Source organism: Dipodascopsis tothii (assembly GCF_038497935.1).
Source record: "Dipodascopsis tothii strain CBS 759.85 unplaced genomic scaffold V1510scaffold_29, whole genome shotgun sequence".
Taxonomy (NCBI): Eukaryota; Fungi; Ascomycota; class Lipomycetes; order Lipomycetales; family Lipomycetaceae; genus Neoaidaea; species Neoaidaea tothii.
The window spans coordinates 107,963-133,013 of record NW_027118013.1 but is presented as its reverse complement, the minus strand read 5'-3'; the positions used below and the strand labels follow the sequence as shown (position 1 = coordinate 133,013).

Genomic DNA, 25,051 nt, shown 5'->3' with positions numbered 1-25,051 from the left:
TTCTTTGTCCGCCAGCCGCCGAGCCCGCGTCGTCGTCCACCAGCCAAGCCGCGCAGCCAGACGCCCAGCCCGTCCGCTCCTCCCGGTCGTCCCGCCAGAGTCTTACCTGTGTTCTTCGGCCATGTGGTGCTCGCTGATGGGGCTTGTCGGGCAGAGATGTGTAGAAGATCACGAGCCTTTTCTGGTGCGATTTTCCGACTTCACCACCCACACCCGCACGCGAACGGCCCTTGGCAACGCCTCGGCCCCCAACCAGCGGACAATCGGAGCCCTCGCAGGCCAGGTACGCTCGTGGCCACCGGCGGCACGGTCTGACGACCCAGCAAACCCGCACGCGCTTCCGCGCGGCCGCCTTCGCCGCCCGTCCAGCCAGCGCCTGGCCGACAACAACGAGCAGCGGGCGCCATGTCTGCGCCCATGGCGTACCCGGCGCAGTACAGCGGCAAGAAGGGCCAGCTCTACGTCAAGCTGGCCGAACAGGTGCTCGAATGGAGTCCCGGCCATGACGAGCCGCCGTCGATCCGAATCGCGATCGGCGACATCTCCAGTAAGTGCGCGCGCGGACGCGCTGACCGCAGACGTCCAGGCGTCGATGCCGACGGCGGCCAAGTCCAAGCTGCGAGTGATCACGGGCGCGCAGGCGCTCACGTTCGAGCTGCCGACGCGCGAAACGCTCGAGAGTCTCAAGACAGCGCTGTCGGCCGAAAAGCGCGCGACCACGGCCACGCCCGGCACGACGCCGTCCGTGCCGGCGTCGGCCGCGTCGACCACGCCCGCCGTCTCGGGCAGCAGCACGCCGGGCGGCACGCCGGGCCCGGTCCTGCCGGAGAAGCGCGGGACCATGTCGGACGCCGAGCTGCTGGCCGACGTCGAGCTCCAGCAGAGCCTGCTCAAGGCCAACGCCGAGCTCAAGCAGGCTTTTCTGGACGCGGTCGTCGCCCAGCGGCTGCCGAACGACGAGTTCTGGCGCACGCGAATCGTAAGTCGCCCGCCGTCGCCGCTGACCGCAGCCGCTCCTGCGCATGCACGCGCTCATTCTCGGCCAGCGCCGCGGCCCCTACAACGTGCTGTCGACGATCAAGCCCACCACGCAGGCCGACAACCAGATCAAGGTCTCGCTGTCGGCCGAGAAGATCAAGGACATCTTCCAGCAGTACCCGGTCGTCCGGCAGGCCTACAACGACAACGTGCCGCCCATGTCCGAGGCCACGTTCTGGTCCAAGTTCTTTCTGTCCAAGCTGTGCCGCAAGCTGCGCGGCGAGAAGATCGCCGTGACGGACGCGGCCGAGCCTGCGCTCGACAAGTACCTCGACCTGGACGAGGAGGGCCGGCCGCTGGCCGATCTCGACGCGCCAGCCGACGCGCGCGTGCTGCGCTTCGTGGACCTCGAGGCCAACGAGGAGCAGTCGTCGACCCGGGCAGGCAACCAGCCGGACCTGACCATGCGCCCGACGACCCAGAAGGACGCGCTGGCCATGATCCGCACCATGAACAAGCTGTCGCAGCGGATCGTGCTCAACGTCGCCGCCGAGAACGACCAGGCGCCGGACGCGATCGAGGAGCTCAAGCAGCGCGAGCTCGAGCTCACCGACCTGCGCGACGACGTGCGCGACGCGCCGATCGAGCTCAAGCTCTCGGTGACCGAGCGGCTGTTTACGAACGCGACCGCGACGGCGTCGGCGACGGCCAACGGCGCGTCTGCCGCGTCTGCCGCCGACGCGGCCTCGGTCTCGGCCGCGCTCACAGACATGGTCGCCTCGGTGGGCCAGCCGGCGCTGCACACGCTGGCCAAGGCCGTGCACGGCGACCTGATGCCGGCCCAGCAGCAGGTCTTTTCGCTCATCCACAACGCTGCCGACAACGACACCGCGGCCGAGGATGACGGGCTCGTGCCGTCGATGGCCGCGCGCGACCTGAAGCTGTCGCACACCACCGCCGTCGAGTTTCTCCGCCACTTCTACTCGGCCTTTTTCTCGGGCGACCCGGCCAAGGCGCCGGCGGTGCTGCCGACGCTCGCGGCGAGCGTGGCCAAGAGCCGGCTACGGCTGGACACGATCATCGACAACGCCGTGGCGCCGCTGGTGCACGACAACCCGACCGTGGCGACGTCTGCGGCCAAACGCATGAAGTACATGGTGTCGCACACGGCGGCCGCGTCGGCCCAGGCCACTGCGCTCTACGAGGCGGCGGTGAAGGAGCAGACGGCGGCGCTGGCGGCGGCGCAGGCGCGCGGGGCGGCGTTCTGAGGCGACTCTGTCGAGAGCGACTGCCTGTGGCGCACACGCCACGGACAGGGCAACGGCCTGCCCGAAGGGCAGCTACCCTCGACGGAGTCGCCGCCGGAGGCTGCCATGTAGCCGCCGGTGTGCGCCGCAGCGCATGCGGCTGACATGCGCCGCACATCATGCGGCTGACATGCGCCGCACAGCATGCGGCTGACGCGCGCCGCACCGTGTGCGGCTGACATGCGCCGCACAGCATGCGGCTGACGCGCCGCACCGTGTGCGGCTCCCACCGCTCTAGCATAGTTTGGAACATATGATGCCATTAGTACAAAGATACAGACCATGAAAACACTACTCAACTACACAAAACACAGCGCGCGAGCGGTCCGCAGCCAGGCCCCAGCCCGCCGGCGCGCCGCCTGCCCTCGCCCCAGCGCTTACAACAGCTGGAAAGCGTCGAGCACAAAGTCGTTCTCCTCCTTCAGGTGCATGGCCTTGGAGCCAGCGGCAACACTCGCGCTCGGCGGGCGGCCGGCGTAGCGGAGCGCAGCGTCCTTGTAGTTGTCGGTCTCCTTCAGCAGGGTCTGCAGGCGCGGGAAGACGTACGAGAACGCGCCAGCGTTCAGCGGCTCCTCCTGGACCCAGCAGATGTCCTGCAGGTTCGGGTAGCTGTCCAGGGACTCCTTGACCTGGGCCCACGGGAACGGGTGCAGCTGCTCGACCTTGATGATGGTCGTGTCGGTCACGTCGTTGGTCTCACGGCCCTTGTGCAGGGCGGCGTAGACCTGGCCCGAGCACAGCAGGACGCGCTTGACGTCCTCCTTGGGGACGGCCGGAGCGTCCTCGATGATCCACTGGAAGTGGCTCTCGCCGGTGAACTCCTCGAGCTTCGAGCGCGCGAGCGGGTGGCGCAGCAGCGACTTGGAGAAGAACAGGATCAGCGGCTTCCGGAACTGGCGGTGCATCTGTCTGCGCAGCAGGTGGAACAGGTTCGCCGGCGTCGACGGGTACGCGACCTGCATGTTGCAGTCCTGGTGCTGGCGGTCAAGCTTGGCCTCGGTCGGGAAGAAGCGCGGGTCCTCGTTGCAGAGCTGGAGGTAGCGCTCGAGGCGGCCCGACGAGTGCTCGGGGCCCTGGCCGTCGTAGCCGTGCGGCAGCGACAGCACGATGCCCGAGCGCTGCGACCACTTGGACTCGCCCGAGGCAATGAACTGGTCGATGATAACCTGGGCCGTGTTGGCGAAGTCGCCGAACTGGGCCTCCCACATGACGAGCGCGTCCGGCGACGTCAGCGAGTAGCCGTACTCGAAGCCCATGGCACCGTACTCCGACAGCGACGAGTTCGAGATGGCGAACTTGCCCTGGTCGTCGCCGAGGTGCTGCAGCGGAATGTACACGCCCTCCGACTCCTGGTCGTGCAGGACAGCGTGGCGCTGCGAGAACGTACCACGCTCGACGTCCTGGCCGGACACGCGCACGTGGTAGCCCTCCAGAGCGAGCGAGCCGAACGCGAGCGCCTCGCCGGTCGACCAGTCGATGCCCTCGCCCTCGCTGACCGACTTCTGGCGCGCAGCGAGAATGCGCTTCAGGTTGCGGTGCACGGTGAAGCCCTCGGGCGTCGACGACACGGTCTCGCCGATGTGCTTCAGCACGTTCTCCTCAACGCCCGTCGGCAGGTGCGGCAGGATCTCGGTCGCGAGCTCCTTGGGCGTCTTGAAGCCGTCCCAGGCCGACGCCAGCCACTCGCGCGACGTGGGTGTGTAGTCCTTCGACTTGGAGAACGACTCCTCCAGGATGCCCCACACCCACTTCTTGTGCTCGTCAACGTCCTCCTTGGTGAACGTCTTCTCGGCCAGCAGCTGGTCGACGTACTTCTCGAGCACCGGCTTCTGCTGCGCGATGCGCTTGTACATCAGCGGCTGGGTGAACGACGGCTGGTCGGTCTCGTTGTGGCCGTACTTGCGGTAGCACACAATGTCGATGATGACGTCCTTCTTGAAGGTCGACCGGTACTCGGCGGCCAGCTGGCAGATGAAGGTCACGGCCTCGACGTCGTCGCCGTTGACGTGGAAGATCGGCGCGTCGATCGCCTTGGCAATGTCCGACGGGTACAGGGTCGAGCGCGCAAAGCGCGGGTCGGTCGTGAAACCGATCTGGTTGTTGACGATGACGTGGATGGTGCCGCCGGTCGAGTAGGCCGGCAGCGAGTTGAAGCCCATGGTCTCGTAGACGACGCCCTGGGCGGCGAACGCGGCGTCACCGTGGAGCAGGACGCCCATGGCGGTGTCGAACTTGCCCTCGTCGTTGTTGTAGTGCTGGATCGAGCGGGTCTTGCCGAGCACGACCGGGTCCTCGGCCTCCAGGTGGGACGGGTTGGCAACGAGCGACAGGTTGACGATCTTGCCCGACGGCGTCGGGCGGGCGTAGTTCATGCCCAGGTGGTACTTGACGTCTCCCGAGCCCTCGTCGAACGACGTCGAGCCGGCGAACTCCGAGAAGATCGACTCGTTGGGCTTGCGCACAACGTTCGACAGCATGTTGAGACGGCCACGGTGGGGCATGCCGATGACGATGTCCGACACGCCGCGCTCGACCGACGCGTCAATCAGCGCCTTCATGCCCGGCACCATGGTCTCACCGCCCTCGAGACCGAAACGCTTGTCGTTGGGGTACTTGGTCGACAGGAACGTCTCGAACGACGACGACCAGATCAGGCGGTCCAGGATGCGGCGCTTCGAGTCGACGTTGTAGTTGTACGGGTTGGGGATCTCGATGCGCTCGCGGATCCAGTCGCACTCCTTGCGGTCGGGGATGTGGATGTACTCGACACCGTACGAGCCGCAGTACAGCTTCTCGCACGCGTCAATGATCTCGCGCAGAGTCATCTTCTCGCGGCCGGCCTGCGCGAAGCGCGGCAGGATGCCGGGGCCGAGCGAGTACTCCGAGTCCAGGTCCTTGTCGGTGAAGTTGTAGTGCTCGAGCGTGAGCTCCTGGGGACGGACGACCTCGCGGATCTCGAGCGGGTCGATGCGCGCGGTCTGGTGGCCGCGGACCTGGTATGCCCGGACAAGGAGCTGCACCTTCAGGTGGTTGATGACGTCCGAGTTCTGGCCGAGGCTGGCGCCGGGGACGATGTACGGCACGCCGCCGGTCGGCGTCGGCACGATGGTCGGCGGCGGGATGAACGCCTGCGAGGGCGCAATGCCGTTCGACTCCATGTTCTTGAAGTACACCTGCATTGTTAGCCTGCTGTTCCCGCGGTCTAGGCCGCCGGCGGTGGCGGGTCTGGGTGGGCCCATGCGGCCCGCGGCCAATGTGACCACGGTGCGGGGCGCAGGGGGGGGGGGGGGGACGCTGCCGCGACCGCCAATGGCAGCCGCCAGAAAGCGGATGGCAGCCGCCAGAAGGCGCTTGGCTGGGAGGCGCCGGTGGCGAGCCGCACGCACGCCGGCGGCAACTACCGGCGACCCGCCGCAGGCCCCGGCGACCCGCAGCAACCCCTACCCGCGCCCCGCGTCCGACCCGTCAGTCTGGCAACGCCGGCCCGGGCCCGTCCCGTCGCACCCGCCGGCCGGGCCGATGGCCGCACACCCATCCGGCGGGTCCGGACCCCGGACCCAGTCCGGACGAGCCCCTGACCCAATTGCGCCCGTGTCTTTGACCTACCTGCCACGAAATGTGGACGCTCGTCGGATCCTTGCGCCAGGCATCGTACATCTCGTCGATGTAGTTGGCCGCATTGCCCTGGAGAAAGGCGTCGTTGGGATCCTGGCCGTCAGCATCAGTCCGGCAGCCGCGCCGGCCCGGCGTCGTCGCCGGGGCCAGCAGCGCGCGGCCGAGCCGTCGGCTCGTCGCATCCGCGCCGTGCTTCTCAACTTACCACGCCAACCTGGGACGCCATCAGGCGGGAGCCCGCAGGCTTCCGCGCCGACAGGTTACGCAGCACCTGCGGCCGCACAGCGCTGCGGCCGAGGCCCTGCACGCATAACCGGGGTGTAAGACGAGTCGTGCGAAGCATGGTTGCCTGCTAGTTCTTGTTCGACGATGCGAGGAAGAAGGAAACCTGGTTTCTTTAAAGTAGAAGGGAAAAAAGGAAGCCAGCCAAGCAAAATCCTGTAAAAAAAGCAGGGATCGATCCTGGGGGAGCGTCGGGTCGCGTTGAGGTTTTTTTCAAATGCGACGCTCGTAGTGGTCGGCCGAGGGAGGCTCCGGCGGATACTGACATAATCACGTCCCCCAAATTACATAATTTAGTGGAGGGTCGATTACCAAACTAGGCAGGTGATTGGCTGGCGGATGCATGCTTCCGAGAAACCGCCCGGGCGCGCGCTGGTTACCCGGCACGGAGACGCCGCGGGCAGGCCGCGGTTACCCGGGGCCCCCACAGGCGCGTCACGTGCGCGCCCTAACCCGCTGCACGGCGGCTGCAGAATGTGCGTGCGGCCATTGGCCGCCGGCGCCGGCCCGGCTGGATGAAGTATGTTCCGCCCGGGTACACGGAAGAGCCGCACGGGATGCGGCGCGCGCCGCGCCGTGCCGGCCGAGACCGCGCGCCGGCCGGCGCGCCCCCGGAGCCGCTCAGGGGCACGCCGCCGCGCGACTGGCAGCCCGCCCCTGCGCCGCACGCGTTGCGGCGCACGCGAGCCGACGCCCGGGCCGGTCGGCTGCCGGCGCCGCCCTCGGCGCGACACTCGGCGCCACCGCGCCGCCCGTGCAGCCGCCGACACAGCCACCGACACCCACCCGGGCCCGTGCCGGATGCCGGTCCACGGACCGGTCGGCAACCTGCGGCGGGCCTCTGCGCGCCGTGCGGGGTCGCCGCGCGACGCGCCAGAGACCATGCGGAGACCGGCGGGGGAGGCGGGGTGCCCTAGGGCGCCGCACGCCGTGCGGCTGCTCGCGTGCCCCGCGCCGGCCCGGCGCAGCCGGCGCGCGTGCGCTGCAGCCAGCCGCGGCGCGCCGCACACCGTGCGGCTCAGCTACCGTAGTATGAAGGTGTACATGTTATGCTATATGCTCTTACGTCTTGAACGGCGCCTCGATAGGGTCGACCACCATGCCGCGCTTGACAATCACGCGCGGCTTGGTCAGCTTCTGGAACGTGTCCTGCGACGACCACTCGCGGCCGATCGGCATCCGCAGAGCGCGCTCGTACTGCTCCCGCGACTCGTAGGGGAAGTTGACCTTGTCGGCCTGGTACTTGGCGGCCTTCTTGTTCGAGCGCTCGTTGATGATCACGTTCTTTAGCCGCGCGTCCTGGCGCTTGTTGGCCTTGACACCCTCCACCTTGCGTATGAACTTCTTCTTGGGGCCGTGCAGACCCTTGCCGGTCCACGAGCCCCAACCAGGCAGCGTCTCGTCGATCTCCTGGTCGCCCTCCTCGGCTATGGTCTGCTTCTTCTCGGCCTCAAAGTCGACAACGACGTCGTCGCCGGCGAACGCGCGCCGGACTAGATCCCGCTGCGCAAACTTGCCGGCCTTGCTGCGGCCGGTGGCTGGCATCAGCGTGACGCCGACCTCGTTGTCCTCGCCGTCGGATTCGTCGCCGGATTCCTCGACGCGGATTTTGAGCACATCGTTCATGTCAATAGTGACGTCGTCCGCCGCAGCAGCCGCGGCCGCACGATCCTTGTTCTTCCGGCGCTTAAGCTTGGCCTCGGCCTTGGCCGTTTTGGTGCTGTCCTTGCTGAGCACCTGCATCGCGCCGGCGCGCGATAGAGTGGCATCGTCGTCCAGCCACGGGTTGGCTGCTTCATCCGTGGATGCCGGCTTGGCCGTCTTGTCGGCCTTGCCGTCCTTGGACGCCTTGCTGGCTTTCTTGGCCTTGCCGGGCTTGTCCGTCTTGTCCTCGACCGCTAGACCGGCCTTGCCCAGCTTCTTGCCGAGAGACGACGGCTCTTCGTCGTCGTTCTCAGCAGCCTGTGCCCGTAGAACCTCGTTCAGCGCCTTCTTCGCTTCCTGCGCGCCGGGACCGTACACACGACGGCCCTCGTTGACGACCCGCATCACGCTCGACTCGTCCACCTCAGCCGTCTCCTCGGACTCGTTGCCGTCCTGCAGCTTGCGCAGCTCCTCCCGGGCCGCAGCGTTGCGCTTGCGCTCGCGCTCGTTGGCGTCCTGCATGAATTTCATGCCCATGATGCCCTTGCTCTTGGCGTCATCGGCCTCTGCGTCGCCGTCGGACTCGATGAGCTCGTCGCCCGAGCTCTCGCTGTCGCCTTCGATCCGGCGCGTGAGCTCCTGGCCGCGTCTGTACATCTCTTCCAGCTCCTCGCGGTTGAGCTGGTCCTTGTTGAGGTTCATGACTTTCATGTTCTTAGCCCACTTGCTCGCGTTCTTGTGCTTGAGGCTCATGCGCTCCTTGGCGCGCGCGATCTGCCGGTCCTGGTCGTCCTCGCCGTCCTCGCCGTTCATTTCGTCGAGCATGGCCTGCTCGCGCTCTCGCTCCTTCTTGTGAATGCGGCGGTACGTCTTCGACTTGATCTTCTTGATACGCTTAGCCTTCTGCTCCTCGCGGAACATCAGGTCGCGAGCCTGGCGCAACTCGCGCTTGCGCGCCTCGAACTCCTCAATCGACATCTTGCGCATGGCGGTCTCCTCGAACGCCGAGAGGCCCTTCTCATCGTTCAGCTTGGACTCGTCCAAGATCGACTTGATATCCTTCTCGAGAGCAGTCGACGGCTCGATCTCGCCGACCACCGTCGGCTTGGACAGCGTCGGCTCGGGGTTGATTGGAAAAACTAGGTGCTCGGCCTCGCGATTGGCCTTGACTGTGTCCTTCCACTTGCTGACTTCCTCCTTCGAGATCTCATAGGCGGCCTGCCGATCGATTCGCTTCTCGATGCGCCGGCCCTGCCGGCCCTTGACCACTTGCACCTTCTTTTTCTCCTGGATCGTCTTGAGCTCGTCTACGCTGCTGCGCAGCTGCGCCGACGACACCGACGACAGCATGTCCGCCAGAGAGACCTTGCCCGAGACCGGAACGGCCGACGCAGACTCGTGCATGCTGCCCATGTCGAGCTTCATGCGTTTGCGCTTCTCTGCGGCCTCGCCGCCAGCCGTGCGCTTAGACTTGCTCATCGACGAGACCAGATTGTGCAGTGAGTCGAGTGCCTCGTCGTCCTCGACATCATCGTCCGAAATCTCGAGCGCAGAGTCGGCATCGTCGTCAGACACGTCCTCGGACTCGCCTTCCGAGTCGCCATCTGAGCCCTCGTCGGAGTCGTCTTCCAGCTCGTCGCCGGAACCGTTCACGGATGCCGAGGACGCCTCAGTGTCCGATCTTTGCTCTTGCTCCGATCCGCTCTCGGCGCCGCCTGAGACCTCTTCGACGCCATCGCTTGGAATTTCCTCGTCCTCTATCGGCTCCTCGGCCGCGCGTTTGCGCAATCTGGCCATTTTTGTGTGTTTGTGGCTTCTGACGGCTCCTCAAGATGCGGATCCTGTCGTTTGCGCGTCGCTGAAGCTGCCCGTGCTCAGAAAATTTTCAGGGCGCTTTGGGAGTCGAGAAATTTTTTTTCGGAGGTCGCGCAGCAGCCCAATTGCAGCCACAAACGCGACGTCGCACGGCAATTGTGCAAATTCATGCGCTAGACCTGAAATGCAATGTCCCAGTGGGAGAGCCGCACAACGTGCGGCTCATGCCGCACGGGATGCGGCTTCAGCTCACTAAAAGGGTTGTGCTGGATCCTCGACCCAGACGCGCACTTTCTCGCGGCTGACGTCGACTGGCCTGCCCTCAAACTCGGTGGCCAGGCCGCCCAGACGCCACCGCCACGGCTCGCGCTCGATGATGAGTCGTGCGGACGACTCGGGCTCGCCAAAGCGCGTGCAAGGGGCAGTACCCTGACGGGGCAGGTACGGCAACGCCTCGTTCTAGTGTCAGCGTAGTCCGTGTTGGGACTTACCAGGTAGTGCTTGCCCGCTCCCTCTAGGTCGGCCTCGTCCGCGTTGGAGAAGACAGAGACCTGGGTGAGCTCGAGACGACCACCGGCCTCGTACAGTACTAGATGCGTGCTCAAAAGCATTGTGCCTGATCTGCTGGCACCAGCCGTGCGAGGCGGCTTAAGTACGCCGCTGTGGCGCACAGAGCACGCGGTAGACGTGCTTGGCTATGTGACCCGAGCTCACATCGCGCGGCGCGTGCTCTGCGCCGGCGCACAGAGCACGCATCCCGCGGGCCCGATATCGGTGCAGAAAGTCACGTGACCATCGGCATATCTCACCCCCACTCCGTGCTGCAGATTTTAAGCGAATCTCCTGTGGCGGTCGGCGACCGCCGCACGTCAACGCTGTGACCTGCGTGACGTCCACCGCCTAAGCCCGTGACGTGGCGCACAGTTCGGCGATTTTTGAGCGCTTTCTCCCGCACAGACACCCAAAGCAGCAGCATCCTCCCGCGGTCGGCGGCGGGGCTACAGGTACGGCGCCGCCGCTCTTGTTGGGCGGCTGTACCGGCCACCCGCCGCGCCGGTCATGCCAAGGTCGGCCTAGCGCCTCTACCTTGGCAGACACAAGACACGCAAGCCGAACTGCGCTGCCAGCGCCGCAGTGGCATGGCTGGCGTCGTGGGGGCCCTCGCGCGTCCGCTGTCCTGTCTGCGCGCCCGCGGCTGGCGCCGCTCGTCGTTGTGGCGGTCGCCGCAGCGCGCATGTCAGACCGCCGCGACCGTGGCCGCTGGCAGAAAACCGCGCTGGCGGGCTAGTAGTTGCACGTAGCATTGGCGTACATGCTAGCTGCATACGGATGCATTCACTTGCAGGAGCCTGCAGGCGCCTGCAGGCGCCCGCATTTCCTCTTCAGACGCATCGATCGGCGGCCGGCCGCTCTGGAGCGGTCGCGTCAGGCCGTGAGCGGGCCTTGTATGACTCCTTCGGCCGTGTTCGGTCGACGGTGGGCTCTTTAAAGGCAGGCGAGCGGCCTCCTGTCACCAGACACAACGCCACACCTCGTTTGCAGCAAGCCACCACCTGCTGGTACACTAAGGTATGTAGGCTGGAAGCCGCGGTGTTCGGCCGATGGCCGGCGTCTGCCGATGCAGGGTAATGGCACCAGCGGCGCCACGAAGCCACTGCGCCGCACGTGATCGGCCACCCCAGCCAGATCGAAAGTGACTCTTCCTCTTTAGTGACTTTTCACGGATTTTTTCCAGTTTTTTTCCTGGAGGTTGCCTAAACCGCCTTCCCTTCCCACGCACCGCCTGCTCTTTTAAATATCGATTAATGCCCTTTTTTCGTCTTGCCAACAGGACAATTAGTTCAGGCTTCACCGCACTCAAGGTAGGTCCGAATTGTGCATATACTTCTGCGAATATGGCTGAATCGGCCGCTGGCACCGATCGGCCGGCCGATTGCGGCGGTTGCGCGCGGGTGCAAATTTTTTGCACCACCACGGGCACAAGAACAGGCTAACAGGAACAGAGAACCAGTTACCTTCCCGCAAGAACAATGTCGTACGCCCTTTCGGAAACCCACAAGGCGGTAAGTATGGTGCCGATCCGCGCGGGCGCGATCTGGGACGGCGATTGCACGGTACTGACGACGACAGATGCTCCAGGACTCGCTGGTCGACACCGACCCCCAGGTCGCTGGAATCATGGTACGTGGCGACGGGCAAGACGGCGGGCTTGCGCCGCACAACGTGCGGCGGCAGCCCGGGCGGCACGAACGTGGCTAACTCTGTGCAGAAGGACGAGATCCAGCGCCAGCGCGAGTCGATCGTCCTGATCGCGTCCGAGAACTTCACCTCGCGCGCTGTCTTTGACGCTCTCGGATCGCCCATGAGCAACAAGTACTCGGAGGGCTACCCCGGTGCCCGCTACTACGGTGGCAACGAGCACATTGACCGCATCGAGCTGCTGTGCCAGTCGCGTGCTCTGGCCGCTTTCCGTGCCGACCCTGCCAAGTGGGGTGTCAACGTGCAGACGCTGTCGGGCTCGCCCGCCAACCTGCAGGTGTACCAGGCCATCATGAAGCCGCACGAGCGTCTGATGGGCCTCGACCTGCCCCACGGCGGTCACCTGTCGCACGGCTACCAGACCGACACCAAGAAGATCTCGGCCGTGTCGACGTACTTTGAGACCATGCCCTACCGCGTGGACCTCGAGACCGGCCTGATCGACTACGACATGCTCGAGAAGACCGCGGTGCTGTACCGCCCCAAGGTCATCGTTGCCGGCACGTCGGCGTACTGCCGTCTGATCGACTACAAGCGCTTCCGCCAGATCGCCGACCTGGTTGGCGCCTACCTGGTTGTCGACATGGCCCACATCTCGGGTCTGATCGCGGCCGGCGTCATCCCGTCGCCGTTCGAGTACGCCGACATTGTGACGACGACCACCCACAAGTCGCTGCGTGGTCCCCGTGGCGCCATGATCTTCTTCCGCAAGGGCGTTCGCTCGGTCAACGCCAAGACTGGCAAGGAGACTCTGTACGAGCTCGAGAACGCGATCAACTTCTCGGTCTTCCCCGGTCACCAGGGTGGTCCCCACAACCACACCATCACCGCGCTGGCCGTTGCTCTCAAGCAGGCCCAGTCGCCTGAGTACAAGGAGTACCAGTCCCAGGTCCTGGCCAACGCCAAGGTCCTCGAGAAGGAGTTCATCGCCAAGGGCTACACCCTGGTGTCGAACGGCACGGACTCGCACATGGTCCTGGTCAACCTGCGCTCGAAGAGCATCGACGGTGCGCGTATCGAGTCGGTCTGCGACCAGCTCAACATCGCGCTCAACAAGAACGCCATCCCCGGCGACAAGTCCGCGCTCGTCCCCGGCGGTATCCGCATCGGTGCGCCGGCCATGACCACCCGTGGATTCGGCGAGGCTGACTTCGCCAAGGTCGTTGAGTACATTGACCGCGCGGTCGAGTACGCCATCAAGACCCAGGCGTCGCTGCCCAAGGAGGCCAACAAGCTCAAGGACTTCAAGGCCGTTGTTGCCAAGGGCTCCGAGGAGCTGTCGGCCCTCAAGAAGGAGGTTGCCGCCTGGGCCTCGCAGTTCCCCCTGCCCGTCTAAACAGGTTTTGTCTAAAAGTTGATGTACTAGTAAACAAGCCGGCCCTCGGGCTGTCTCTGCGTATTCTACAGCGGCGCGGGCGCCCGCGCCCGCGCCGCATCGCGTGCGGCTCGCCCCCTGACGCCGCATCCTGTGCGGCGCACCCTAGCCCATGTTGACGTCGCCGTCGCTGTCGCGCGCGGGCGAGCCACCGGCGTCCGCCGGCTCGTCCGCCGGCGCATCCGGTGTAGCGGCGGCCGTGGCCGCAGCCTCCGCGCCAGTCTCGCCCGGCGCCGACGCCGACCGCGACGGCGCCAGCGCCGACGTCGACCGCGACTGCGCCAGCACCGCCGCGCCCGTGTCTTCACGCACGCTTGCCGTCGGCGGCGTGTCCACCAGGTCCATCGGCTCGCCGGTCGAGTCGCCGTCGTCCGCGCCCTCGGCCAGCACGCTCTTGCCGAGCTTGTAGATGTCGTCGACCAGCCCACGCTTCTTGGTGATGGTCTCGCGGAGGTCCTCGATCTCGCGCTCCTGGTCGGCGATGCCCTCCTCGGTCGGCAGCTGCGCCAGGGCCTCCTTCAGCTTGGCGATCTTGATGCGAATGCGGCCGGCCTGCGCGTGAGCGGTTGTCGCGGAGCCGGTGGGCTCACCTCGTTGTCCAGGTTCTTTGGGTCGAGCGATCCATCCGCCACCCGCTCGATCAGATCCTGCAGATCAGGCAGCAGGTCAAAGTCTGTGTGTGTCAGGTTTGCAATTGCGCCGTTCATGGTGGACGTGCGATGGTGGTGGGAGACGTGAGGAATTTTACGGTGCTCCACGAGTCCCAGGGAACAGCGGTGAGCCGCACTCCGTGCGGCGCCGCACGCACCGCCGCACCGCGTGCGGCGCATGGCGCAGCCGCCAGCCACGCAGCGCGCCACACCCGGCCGCACGCCGTGCAGCGCAGCCCGCCGCACGCCGTGCGGCGTCCATCTCTTGCCGAAGTGTATTGTAGGAATACAAGATAGTAATACATGTTCAGTAAATGCGGTCTTTTCATACTCTACAGGTCCGACGCCGCACCACGGTCGCCGTCGGACGAGCGCAACGTCGCCAGTGCATCGTGAGCCGCGGCCCGCGCAGCGTCCGTCACCGGCGGACGGTCCGCGGACGGCCGGGCCCGGCAGGCGCGCTGACGTAGGGCAGGTCGGCCGTGTCCACCGGAAGGCTGCCGGGCATGCTCTTGTTGAGCACTGGCAACCACGAAGAGACCTGGTCGCTGACGATGTAGGGCGGCACGGACTTGACAAACTCGGCCAGCTTGGTGCGGATGCGCTGCGCGAGCGCGAACTCGTCCGGCAGCACGGTCTCGGACGTCTCGAGCTTTTCGAACCGCTTGTCCTGGAGCTGCTGAAGCTCGAGCAGGTCGGCAGAGATGAGCTCGAGTGAGCGTGTGTCGTACTCTTCAGCCTCGGAAGACTCGAGCCAGCCCTCGATGAAGGCGGGGTCGATGTTGACCTCCTCGATGGGCTCGGCGGGCTCGTCGGCCTCGGCGGACTCGGCGGCGTCGTCGGACTCGGCGGCGTCGGCAGCCTCGTCCTCCGCAGCCTCCTCCGCAGCCTCCTCCGCGGCCTCCTCCGCAGCCGGCTCGGCCGGCGCGTCGTCCATGGTCACGTCCTTGTCGATTGCGTCCGCAGGGACCTCGGCCGGCGCGTCGTCATCCTCGGCCTTGGCCTCGTCCTCGTCCTCGTCCGGCGAAGCAGCCTCCTCGACGTCCTCGGCGGGCGGCCGGCGCAGCATGCGGTCGTACCACACGCGGCCAACGATCTCGCCGCCGACGCCGCCGACGGCCTGGTCGCGGCACGGCGCAAAGCTCGTGTACGCGCCATACCGCAGCCACTTGGTGGCCGGGACCTTGACCTCGACGCCCTGCAGAATGCGGTCGTTGCGGTACGGCTCGACCATCTCGCCCTGCAGGCGCCGGGCGAGCGTACCGGTGGCCACCAGGCTGCCGAGCTTGCCCATCATCGGCGGAATCTGGGTCGGGTGGTAGTTGTGCAGCATGTTTGGGCTCGGCACGAGCACGGACGGCCGCGTCGGTACTATCCGCGTCGTGTTGAAGAACGACGGCACCTTGTAGACGCGCGGGTCGAGCCGCGACTTGTGCGGCAGCGACGAAAACAGCGGGCCGTGCTGCGAGACCATGTACAGGACCTCCTTGTCGCTGCCGCGGTGATCGACCTCGAGCTTGAGCGGCTCGAGCGACGGCGCTGGCGGCGCTGGCGTGCCCGGCGTGCCCGGCGTGCCCGGCGCAGACGCGCTTGCGCCTGGAGCCGGCGCCGGCGAGCCGCGCGAGCCCGCCGGCGACAGCGGCGACGCGCCCGGCGGCTGGAAGAACTGCTGCTGGGGCGACTGTGGCATGTGCGGCCGCTGCATGTGCGGCGGCAGGTGCTGCAGATGCGGCGGCACGGCGCCCGCCGACGCGAACGTGCCCGGCGCGCCGGCCACGCCCGCCGGCGCGCTCGTCGGCGTCATTCCTGCCGGGAGCGACAGGTTCGGCGGCAGCGGCGGCAGCGGCGGCATGCCCGGCATGCCCGCGACCTGCGGCATGCCCGGCAGCGTCGTCAGCGGCGCCGGCACAACCGGCGCATCTGCGATACCCGCGTCGTCGGCCACCGGCGGCGGCACCTCGGATGGCACCTCGCGCGCCAGAAGGCCGACGGCCCAGAAATAGAACGCGTCGACCTGGACGTACGGCTGCGTGCCCGGCGAGTACTGCACGATCATCTTGCGCGCGACCCGCCGCAGGTCCGCCTGGAACTGATGCAGCGGCCCGCTGTCGTCCTCGTTGCCGTCGTACGCGCCGGCCGCGAACCGGTCGGCGATGCTTTCGCGCGGCCGCGAGCCGTCGTCGTCCTCTTCCTCCGACTCACGCCGCTCGTCCTCTTCCTCCTTGATGCCCGACCGCGTGGCCTTGCGCTTCTTGTTTATCCGCCGCTGCTGCTGCACCAGCCCGGGGTGCGAGAGCACGTAGGGCGCGACATCCTCGCTTCTGTCAGCCTGATCCGCGCCGTGCCTACCTTTCCAGCAGCCGGTAGATCGTCCGGAACCGCTCGATCAGCCGCCGCTCGGTCTTGGTCACGCCGCGCACGCCGTGCCGGTCGTGGTCGTCGTCGCGCCTGCGCTTGGGCTCGCGCGCCGTCATGTCGTCGATGGGTGCTCGCGCTTGATACACTCGCCCAGTGATAGCTCACCAGGACAGTGGGGTTTGCTTCTGTGCCGCCGACGGCCGGCTCGCTTGCAATTCGCCGCTGTGCCCTGCTGGCCTGCGCGGAAGGCGTGTGGTCGATGGATCGCTGAGCGTCGTGCGTGTGCGCCGGTCGGCAGGTCGTGATGCTCGCGCTCGCAGCGCTGGGCGGTGAGTAAAATTAGACAGAAGGCAGCACAAACGCGGCATGGTGGGAGGTTTGGGGCGCGAACGCCAAACCGCGCGCCACTTGGGCCTATTAATGAGTCCACAGGTCTTCTATACACCAAAACTATACAATACAGGCCGGACGGGCGGCGGCGCGGGCGTACGGGCGGGCTCGCTGCCCGACGGAGCCTGCGGCGGAGTCAGGCGGCGGTATACGACGGAGCATGCGCTCGGCGGTTATATGCGGTCGCGCATACAGCCGCACGCGTGCATATACCCACGGGCAGCATATACCCACGAGCAGCATATACCCACAGGCAGCATATACCCACGGACGTGCATATACCCATGGACATGCATATACCCACGCTCGTGCATACACCCGCGAACACGCATAAACCCGCGGCACACATGCAGCGTCGTGCGGCTGTATGTGTGCGGCTATATGCTCGTCGCCCGCAGAGAGCCTCCTCGGCAGAGCCGTCGCCGTGCGCACCCGCCTACTTGCGGCCCATGAACTTGGACCAGTCCGGCGTCCGCGGCGGGTTGTTCGGGATCGGCGTCTGCTCGAGCAGCGCCATCAGGCCGTCCACGTTGATCGTCGCCGCCTTGTACGACGCCGGCGTCGGCAGCGCCGAGATCAGCTTGACCAGGTTGCCCATCTGCGGCGCCGTCGACAGCGACCCGATCGAGCCCGAGCCGCGCGCGCCGCCAATGGTGCCCAGGCTACCGTCGTCGTCCGACTCGTCCGACTCGGGGTCGATAAAGTCCACGCGGTCGCGCTGGCGGCGCTTGCGCGCGCCGTCCGGCGCGTCCTCGAGCTCGTCCAGGCCGCGCTTGGTGCCCTGGCCGGCCAGCGGCCCCACGTCGCGCTCACGGAAGACAACAGCCGGGTTGTTGAGCGCGGCGCGGCGCGCGGACGCAGCGCCGACCGGCACGGCCGCGGTTGCAGTCACGCCCGGCGGCCCGGTCGCCATGGCCCCGCCGACGCTCGCGTACCGGCTCATGAAGCGGTCCATGGGCTTGACGTCCGGGTAGAGCTCGGCGATGCGCTTCTCGAGCTTGGCCACCGCCGCCAGCTCGCCGAACGCGCTCTCGTAGGCGTAGAACCGGTCAAACAGCGGCCGGGCGGCGTCCTTGGACAGCTTCGAGACCATGCGCTCGAACAGCGCACGCGCGTTGACGTCGTCGTTGATCAGGATCAGGAAGTTGAGGTACTGCAGCACGTACTCGGCGCGGTCCGCAAACCGCTTGAGGCCGATCTCAAACACCTTGGACGCGATGTCCGGGCCCTTGTTGTGGTGATATTCCATCAGCGCCGAGGCCACAAAGATGTGGTACGTCGTGTAGCTGAGCTGGCGGGCCTCGCCAAAGACTGTGCGCGCAGCCTTGATGCCGTCCATGCGCTTCATGGCCTTCATGAAGACCATGTTCGAGATCGTGAGGTCCTTGGCGAGCTCCTCGAGCAGCTCCTGCGTGTCGGTCTCGAGCTTCTTGAGCCGCACGTCCGACTTGGACACCTTGCGCGACCGCCGCCGGCGCCGCTTGCTGCTCCGGCTGAGCTTGACGCCCGCGTCGGCCGGCTCGGCGTGGCCGCCGCCGCGGCTGTCGATGAGCGCCGCGAACGGGTCGTTATCGTCGTCGTCGTCGTCGTTCTCATTGTCTTCTCCGCCCGACTCGTCGTTCGAGTCCTTGTCCTTCATGGTCTCGTCCGCGTCGCTGGCGCGGCCGCGGCCGTTGGCGCGGCCGCCGTCGTCGCCGGTCTCGGCGGACCTCTCGGCCAGCAGCCGCTGCTTGTGCGACTCGGAGAGCTCCTCAGTGCGCTTGATCTCGGCCTTGATGGCGGCCGCGACCGACTCAAACACCTTGCGCGCCTCGTCCTTCTGCCGCGTGAGCTCGTAGACCTCAGCCAGCCGGAAGCCGAGCAGCAGGCTGCACTTGTTGGCCTCGAGGCCCTGCCGCAGGAACTCTGTCTGCTGCTGCTCGTCCGCGCCGGGCACTCCCGCGTTGGCCGCGCAGTACTCGGCCGCGTCGAACCACAGCTGGGGGAAGAACCGCATGGGGCCCTGTAGCGCCTGCTTGTACGTGTACAGCACGCGCTCGACCAGGCCGGCGCGGTTGCCCTCGTCGAGCAGGACGAGCGGGTCCGACTTTTCCCAGTCGATCCACTTCCGCCACAGGTCGTACTGCTTCTGCGTCGAGTTCGACCGCCACCGCGGCAGCGACGGCTTGGCGTTGCGCTGCAGCCCCTGCAGCAGCTGCTGCGACTCGCGGAATGACGTGCGCGCGGTCATGTACGCCGCCGAGCGGTCCGCCAGGAACTTGCGCGCCGTCGTCTTGTTGAGCGAGTTCTCGAACGCGTTGTACTCCTGCCAGATCGCCTCCAGCCGGTCCATCGGCACCGTCACCGCGCGCTGGTAGATCTTGCGCAGCAGGTCCATCTTCTGCTGCTGGGCCCACGTCGTGCCCATGCCGGTCGTGTCGGCCTTGACAAAGTCGAGGTAGTCGTCCCAGAGAGCGCCGCTGGCGCGATCGAGCCCGACCTTGCCGACGACCATGTCGAACGCCTGGAGAATGACGTTGCGGGCCTCGGTGCCGCCGGTGACGAGGTTGTTGCGCCGCCGGACGTAGTTTAGGTACGCGATCCACAGATCGAGGTCGATGGTTTGCTTCAGGCACCGTGCGAAGAGCGCCTCGGTGTTGGCGAACTCGTCGTGCGACTGCTCGAGGTCGATGTAGCGCAGCCAGAGGTCCTTGGACGTGGGGAAGACCTTGAGCGCGCGCTCGAAGCAGTCGCGGGCGCCCTCGACTTTGCCCCGGTTGACGTACTCGGCCCCGAGCGCCATCCACGTGTCGTGGCTGAGCGGGTTCAGCCGCGCCTTGTCTTCGAGCTGGCCGACGACATCGTTGGGCAGCCGCTTCTTGCGCTTGGCCGGCGCGGCGTCGCCGGCGGTGGGCTTAGCATCGGCGGGCTCGGCCGCCGGCGCGGTCGCCGGCTCGGTCGCCGGCTCGGCCACGACCGCGGCCGCGGTCGCGGGCTCGGCTGCCGGAGCGGCGTCTGCCGGCTCTGCCACCGCCTGCGCGGCAGGCTCTGCCGCGGGCTCGGCCGGCTCCGCGGCCGGCGCGACCACCGGCTCGGCCTCAGCCACCGGCGCGTTCGACGGAGTGTCCATCGCGTCGGGCATGCACTCTACGGCCAGTGCTCTGGCCGTCGGGCAATGGGCGTGTTTATTCTGCTATCACTCGCGCGGTACCGTCGGATCCGGCTCGCGGGCTCGGAGGGGACGGCTGGTCGTGTCTGCGCTCACTGCGCGGTACGGCACACTGGGCGCGCCACCACACCCGTCACGGGTATCAATCGGCTCGTCTCGACCGTGTCTGGGCCGATCTGAGGGTTTCTGAATGCTGGAGTCCAAATTGCCGTGTGGATGGCCGCGGTTCTGCCAGATTCCATGAAAAACTTGTTTGGTACGTTGTCTGCGGCCGGCTGGGGCTTATGCACGTGATGTCCGTTGTGGTCACGTGAACGGCGCGGTGGCAGGCGCGCGGAGCTGCGTGCGGCTACGGGCTGTGCGTGCTGCACCTGGTCCTGGCCGCGACTCCGTCGGGGTGGGGCCGCGGGCGGCAGCGCGCGCAGGCTGCTGGAGCGTGGACGGCGGCTCGCTACAGCGGCCGACGGAGGGTCGCAAGGCTACGGCGGCTTCATGATCTTGCCCGCGCGCGCAGGCGCTACCGTGGCAGACGCAACGGCGTGGCTGACGACGCCCCCTAGCCACAGCAGCTGTGGCCGGCCCGTGCGCGCCGCCGGCCGCATGACCGGCGGCCGCTCGGACGTGCATCCGGACAGCGGCGTACCAATAGTCAGTAGGCCAGCGCCCCCAACAGGCACCCCAATGGGCGGCCGCACGGTCATGCGCCGTGCGACAGAGCTGGCGGTCGCCGCGCAGTGGCCCGGCAGTCGTGGCGGCCGCCACGGCCACCGCGGCCACCGCGGTCGTGCGATCATTGTCGACGCCGCCATTGACAGCTCGTCCGGCACGTGCGCATCCAATTGTCCAGCGCCCGTGGCCGCAGCAGACCGGCAGGCGCCCAGGGCCGTGCGCGCGACCAGAGAGCGGTGCAGCAGGCGCGGCGTGGCCGCAGGGCGGCGCCCACCCAGCCGGTAACTCTAATCACGGGTGCGTACATGCACGCACGACGCCGACCCTGACCGCCAGCGGCACTAGGCACGCGTGAAAAAATTTTCGCCAACTAGATAATTCTACCTCTCCGCCCCGGCCGTCCTCGTCTATATACTTGGCCAGCCCGTGTATATACTCGCCGGAATACAGACAATGGTGGTGGTTTCGACGTCGTCGACGTCGCTGTCGTGCGCGACGCGGCCCGAGGAGATCGAGCAGATTCTGAGCACGCTGTCGCGGTATGATCCCGAGACCAGTGTCGTGCTGGAGGAGTACGTGGCCAAGCAGTGCCAGGAGGGCACGTACGACATCATGGCCAACCTGGCCCTACTCAAGCTGTAAGTGACCGGCGGCGCGGCGGAATGATGAAAAAAATTGCATGTGAGGCAGCCCTCGGGCAGTGACCGCAAACATTAGCTCTATCTGACCAACGCCGCGCGCACGCCCGGCAGCCGCTGACGGACAGGTACCTCTACAAGAGCGACCGCGAGAACCCGCGGGTGATCCTGCAGGTGCTGGTCAAGGCGCTGACGGCGTTCCCGAGCCCGGACTTCAGCCTGTGCCTGCACCTGCTGCCGCCGCACGTGCTGCAGCCGGTGGCCGCGACCGAGAAGGCCAAGTCGCGCAAGTACCCCGACGACGATGACGACGACGAGGAGTCGTCGGTGCTGCGCATCCAGAAGCTGGCCAAGCTCAACCAGCTGCTCGAGTCCGGCCGGTTCGCGCAGTTCTGGGTCGAGCACGGCAACAACAGCGCGGACGACAAGCTCGCCGAGCTGGACGAGATCTTCCGCGAGATCCCCGACTTTGCCGAGTCGATCCGCCGCGGCGTTGTGCGGGCCATCGCGGCCTCGTTCTCGGTCATCGACGCGGCCGTGTTCCAGGCGTGGACCGCGCTCGGCCCGGCCGAGGCCGCCGCCTACGCCGCCTCGCTCGGCTGGACCGTCGACGGCGACCGGGTCGTCGTCGGCGAGGCCAAGGCCGCCGCCGACAAGAGCAAGGTCGTGGTCTCGGAGCAGGTCCGCTTCGAGCAGCTGTCGCGCATGATCCGGCGCGTGTACGAGTAACCATTCATCACAGGCATTGTATTTTACTTAATGACCGGGCCGCGGCCCTCGATCCAACCGCTCAAAACTCGGGCGTGTCGAACACGCCGGCGGGGTCCTCGCCGTGCACCTTGACGTACTCCTGGTGCTTGACGCGCTCGTGCTCCAGGTTGGACACGAGCAGGTGCGCGCGCACCTGCACCGCCTGGTTCGTGCGCGCCGCGCCGCGGATCGCGTGGCACGCCACCGACCACCGGTCCGTCTCGTTGAGCACCATCATCGACAGCGGCGTCGTCGTCGTGCCCTCCTCCATGTAGCCCGCGATCGTCATGCGCTCGGCCTTCTCGCGGCCGAACAGCAGGCCCTTGAGCTCCGTGGGATACCCGTGGTAGTTGAAGTGCACCGGCTTGTCGCCCGTGAACAGGCTGCGGAAGTCCGTGTCGCTGAGCGCGTGCGGGTGCTCGTTCTCGGTCGACAGGATCATCAGGTCCGTCACGTTGACGACCCGCACCCGCAGCCCCGGCACCAGCTTGCGCAGCATCGCCGCCGCCGCAATCACCTCGAACGTGACCTCCACGCCCAGCCCGACGAGCACCACGTCCGGGTCCATGCCCTCGTCCGTCGACGCGAACTTCCAGACGGACGCGCCCGCCACGCAGTGCGCGTCCGCCTCCTCGGCCGACAGAAACACCGGCGTCGGCGCCTTCGAGCCCACCATCAGGTTGACGTAGTTGCGCGAGTGCAGGCAGTGCCGCACCGTCGACAGGAAGCAGTTGGCGTCCGGCGGCAGGTACACGCGCGCGGCCGCGGCCTTGAGCTTGATCACCGAGCCGATGAAGCTCGGGTTCTGGTGCGAGAACCCGTTGTGCTCCTGGCGCGCCCACGTCGACGTCTCGAGGAAGTTGAGCGAGTGCTGCGCGCCGCGCCACCCGGTCTCCTCGGCCATCTTGGTGAACTTGGAGTACTGGACCATCATGGTCGCGATGATGCCCAGGAACGACTCGTACGACGGGAAGAGGCCGGCCCGGCCGGTGAGCGTGTAGCCCTGGAGCCAGCCCTCGCAGCAGTGCTCCGACAGGATCTCGGTCACGCGGCCGCCGCGGTTGCGCGTGGTCGGGTCCCACTGGAAGTTGCGCGTCGTGTGCTCGAAGACGGCGTCGAGCTTGTTGGACACGAGCTCGTCCGGCGAGAACATCCGGAAGGTGTGCGGGTTCTTGACCATGACCGCGTCCAGGTACTCGCCCACGGCGTGCGTGGCCGAGTACTGCGAGCCCTTGGCCTTGGCCAGCGGGCGCCAGTCGGGCAGGTCGAGCGGCTCGAAGCCGTTGTAGGTCTCCTTGAGCTGGCCGAGGCGGCGGCCGGGCGCGGCCGGCACGAGCTTGAGGATGTCGTCGACGGGCACGCCTGCGCCGTCGACGAGGTCCTCGAGCTTGTACGACCGCAGCCACTTGTCGAGCAGCGCGAACTGCGTCTTGTCGGTCTTGGCCAGCGGCAGCGGCACCTGGTGCGAGCGGTACGAGCCCTCGACCGGCGCGCCGTCGATCTCCTTCGGGCCCGAGAAGCCCTTGGGCGTGCGCAGCACGAGCATGGGCCACCGCGGCTTGACGATCGGCTGGCCGGCGCGCGCGGCCGCCTGGATCTTGCGGATCTCGGCCAGCGCCCAGTCCATGGACGCGGCCATGTCGTTGTTGATGTCGCCGAGGTCCTCGACGATCCGGACCTGGTAGCCGTAGCCGCTGTAGAGCGCGACGAGCTCGCGGTCGTCGTTCGTGCCCGGGATCGTGCGCTCCGAGATCTTGAAGCCGTTGACGTGCAGGATCGGGAGCACGGCGCCGGACTCGGCGGGGTCGATGAACTTGTGCGAATTCCACGCGGCCGACAGCGGGCCCGACTCGGACTCGCCGTCGCCGACGACGCACGTCACGACCAGGTCCGGCTTGTCCATCACCGCGCCGTACGCGACCGCGAGCGAGTAGCCCAGCTCGCCGCCCTCGTGGATCGAGCCCGGCACCTCGGCGTTGATGTGCGACGGGAACCCGCCCGGCCACGAGAAGGCCTTGATCAGGGCGCCAAGGCCGGCGCGGTCGCGCGAGTACGGCGAGATGAACCGCTGGATCGAGTCCTCGATCCAGAGCGACGCCAGGATCGCCGGCGCGCCGTGGCCGGGGCCGACCACGTAGATCATCTTGAGATCGTTGTTGACGATCAGCCGGTTGCAGTGCGAGTACACCAGCGTCAGGCCCGGGCACGTGCCCCAGTGGCCCAGCAGGCGCGCCTTGATGTCGTCCTGCGCGAGCGGCTGCTCCAGGAACGGGTTGGACTTGAGAAAGATCATCGCGGCGGCGATGTAGTTGGCCAGCGCCTGGAACTTGTGCAGCGACTGGTGCTCGGCCGCCGGCAGGTAGTCCTTGTGCGGCAGCTTCACGGCCAGCTCGAGCACCGACTCGGGCAGCAGCGACGGCTCGGGCGCCGGGTTTGCGATTTCGTGGATCTGGGCGATAGACATGGTGGATGTTGCCGGCCCAGAGCGCTGCCGACGCAATATATATGTCGATCTGCCCAGCGGTCGGCACATGTTTCCCAGCGCCGATCCCAACGCGGTGGTGGCCTGATCCAGCCGGCGGACGCGCGCCGCCCCGCTACCACCCCGACGCGCGGCTCGCCACCGTACGCGCTCGCCGCCGCGGCCGCCGCCGCGGACGCAAAGGTGTCTGTGCGGCCGAGCCCGCGAAGGCGCACGGCCGCCAATGCTGCCGCTTTCGTCCACGCCTAGCCGGCGACGCCGGGTGCTGTCGCGTTTCGGATCTAGCAGCGCCCGCGCGCCCCTCCGCGGGCTATCTCCGCGCGGCGGCCGCCGCAGGCCGGCCGGCGCGGCGCCGCGAGCGGTTGGCAGGTCTGTTCAGAGCGGGATGGCGCCAAGGGCGAAACTCTAAATGCACGCGCTAATGCCGCTCTGACGCACGTCGTCCGGTAATCTTGGGACATCTTCGCTTACATCGGCTGATCTCCAGCAACCGTTCCAGACTCGTCGAGGGCGTTCTGTGCTATTCGCAGCCACCTGCAGGAGCGTTACCCGGGTCGGCGTCTCCCGCGTCGCGCTTCCGCCGGAGACGAGCCGACATGCAGGGCGTACGCTGGCTCGTGCCGGCCGCCGGCTGCCGCGCCACCGCCGCCGGCTCCGATGCCAGCGCGGCCTGGAACCGTCTGGAGGCCGG

General features: G+C 67.1%; 10 protein-coding genes across 10 annotated transcripts; 3 read left to right on the top strand and 7 right to left on the bottom strand.

The window, feature by feature from the left end:
• Positions 1–405: 405 nt before the first annotated feature.
• On the top strand, positions 406–2,246 carry V1510DRAFT_404497 (uncharacterized protein; the record flags this gene model as incomplete). The annotated part of the gene is made up of 3 exons (XM_066932251.1): positions 406–547; positions 579–979; positions 1,011–2,246. 3 exons carry the CDS (start codon positions 406–408, stop codon positions 2,244–2,246), a joined length of 1,779 nt encoding a protein of 592 aa, XP_066787455.1.
• A 279-nt stretch (positions 2,247–2,525) lies between these two features.
• Positions 2,526–5,620, bottom strand: V1510DRAFT_421293 (thiamine diphosphate-binding protein). The gene has a single exon (XM_066934592.1). It carries the CDS (start codon positions 5,522–5,524, stop codon positions 2,663–2,665), a length of 2,862 nt encoding a protein of 953 aa, XP_066787454.1. The 5' UTR covers positions 5,525–5,620; the 3' UTR covers positions 2,526–2,662.
• A 111-nt stretch (positions 5,621–5,731) lies between these two features.
• V1510DRAFT_421291 (uncharacterized protein) lies at positions 5,732–6,378 on the bottom strand. Its single transcript, XM_066934591.1, has 2 exons — positions 6,106–6,378; positions 5,732–5,993 (listed from the first exon to the last, which is right to left on the bottom strand). The coding sequence occupies exons 1-2, from the start codon at positions 6,241–6,243 to the stop codon at positions 5,751–5,753; spliced, it is 381 nt and encodes a 126-aa protein (XP_066787453.1). The 5' UTR covers positions 6,244–6,378; the 3' UTR covers positions 5,732–5,750.
• Positions 6,379–7,205: 827 nt separating this feature from the next.
• V1510DRAFT_421289 (small-subunit processome) lies at positions 7,206–9,698 on the bottom strand. Its single transcript, XM_066934590.1, has one exon. The coding sequence runs from the start codon at positions 9,621–9,623 to the stop codon at positions 7,245–7,247; it is 2,379 nt and encodes a 792-aa protein (XP_066787452.1). The 5' UTR covers positions 9,624–9,698; the 3' UTR covers positions 7,206–7,244.
• A 2,073-nt stretch (positions 9,699–11,771) lies between these two features.
• On the top strand, positions 11,772–13,236 carry V1510DRAFT_368731 (cytosolic serine hydroxymethyltransferase; the record flags this gene model as incomplete). Its single annotated transcript, XM_066931367.1, has 2 exons — positions 11,772–11,822; positions 11,911–13,236. 2 exons carry the CDS (start codon positions 11,772–11,774, stop codon positions 13,234–13,236), a joined length of 1,377 nt encoding a protein of 458 aa, XP_066787451.1.
• A 144-nt stretch (positions 13,237–13,380) lies between these two features.
• V1510DRAFT_431586 (RNA polymerase II transcription mediator complex subunit 9-domain-containing protein) lies at positions 13,381–14,001 on the bottom strand (the record flags this gene model as incomplete). The annotated part of the gene is made up of 2 exons (XM_066935439.1): positions 13,866–14,001; positions 13,381–13,827 (listed from the first exon to the last, which is right to left on the bottom strand). Exons 1-2 carry the CDS (start codon positions 13,980–13,982, stop codon positions 13,381–13,383), a joined length of 564 nt encoding a protein of 187 aa, XP_066787450.1. The 5' UTR covers positions 13,983–14,001.
• Positions 14,002–14,186: 185 nt separating this feature from the next.
• Positions 14,187–16,608, bottom strand: V1510DRAFT_421279 (uncharacterized protein). The gene is made up of 2 exons (XM_066934589.1): positions 16,275–16,608; positions 14,187–16,243 (listed from the first exon to the last, which is right to left on the bottom strand). The coding sequence occupies exons 1-2, from the start codon at positions 16,397–16,399 to the stop codon at positions 14,344–14,346; spliced, it is 2,025 nt and encodes a 674-aa protein (XP_066787449.1). The 5' UTR covers positions 16,400–16,608; the 3' UTR covers positions 14,187–14,343.
• A 501-nt stretch (positions 16,609–17,109) lies between these two features.
• On the bottom strand, positions 17,110–20,423 carry V1510DRAFT_427000 (uncharacterized protein; the record flags this gene model as incomplete). The annotated part of the gene is made up of 2 exons (XM_066935189.1): positions 17,110–19,536; positions 20,343–20,423. The coding sequence occupies 2 exons, from the start codon at positions 20,421–20,423 to the stop codon at positions 17,110–17,112; spliced, it is 2,508 nt and encodes an 835-aa protein (XP_066787448.1).
• A 372-nt stretch (positions 20,424–20,795) lies between these two features.
• Positions 20,796–21,924, top strand: V1510DRAFT_421274 (armadillo-type protein). Its single transcript, XM_066934588.1, has 2 exons — positions 20,796–21,128; positions 21,257–21,924. Exons 1-2 carry the CDS (start codon positions 20,944–20,946, stop codon positions 21,855–21,857), a joined length of 786 nt encoding a protein of 261 aa, XP_066787447.1. The 5' UTR covers positions 20,796–20,943; the 3' UTR covers positions 21,858–21,924.
• On the bottom strand, positions 21,855–24,446 carry V1510DRAFT_421273 (XFP N-terminal domain-containing protein). The gene has a single exon (XM_066934587.1). The coding sequence runs from the start codon at positions 24,409–24,411 to the stop codon at positions 21,919–21,921; it is 2,493 nt and encodes an 830-aa protein (XP_066787446.1). The 5' UTR covers positions 24,412–24,446; the 3' UTR covers positions 21,855–21,918.
• Between the last annotated feature and the right edge of the window lie 605 nt (positions 24,447–25,051).

Excerpts from the sequence above, each read along its gene's own strand:
- V1510DRAFT_421293 (XM_066934592.1), bottom strand. The coding sequence starts at position 5,524 with ATGGGCCCACCCAGACCCGCCACCGCCGGCGGCCTAGACCGCGGGAAC.
- V1510DRAFT_421291 (XM_066934591.1), bottom strand. The coding sequence starts at position 6,243 with ATGCTTCGCACGACTCGTCTTACACCCCGGTTATGCGTGCAGGGCCTC. Across the intron at positions 5,994-6,105 it reads TGGCGTCCCAGGTTGGCGTG|GATCCCAACGACGCCTTTCT; the intron begins GTAAGTTGAGAA and ends GCTGACGGCCAG.
- V1510DRAFT_421289 (XM_066934590.1), bottom strand. The coding sequence starts at position 9,623 with ATGGCCAGATTGCGCAAACGCGCGGCCGAGGAGCCGATAGAGGACGAG.
- V1510DRAFT_421279 (XM_066934589.1), bottom strand. The coding sequence starts at position 16,399 with ATGACGGCGCGCGAGCCCAAGCGCAGGCGCGACGACGACCACGACCGG. Across the intron at positions 16,244-16,274 it reads ATCTACCGGCTGCTGGAAAG|CGAGGATGTCGCGCCCTACG; the intron begins GTAGGCACGGCG and ends GGCTGACAGAAG.
- V1510DRAFT_421274 (XM_066934588.1), top strand. The coding sequence starts at position 20,944 with ATGGTGGTGGTTTCGACGTCGTCGACGTCGCTGTCGTGCGCGACGCGG. Across the intron at positions 21,129-21,256 it reads AACCTGGCCCTACTCAAGCT|GTACCTCTACAAGAGCGACC; the intron begins GTAAGTGACCGG and ends GCTGACGGACAG.
- V1510DRAFT_421273 (XM_066934587.1), bottom strand. The coding sequence starts at position 24,411 with ATGTGCCGACCGCTGGGCAGATCGACATATATATTGCGTCGGCAGCGC.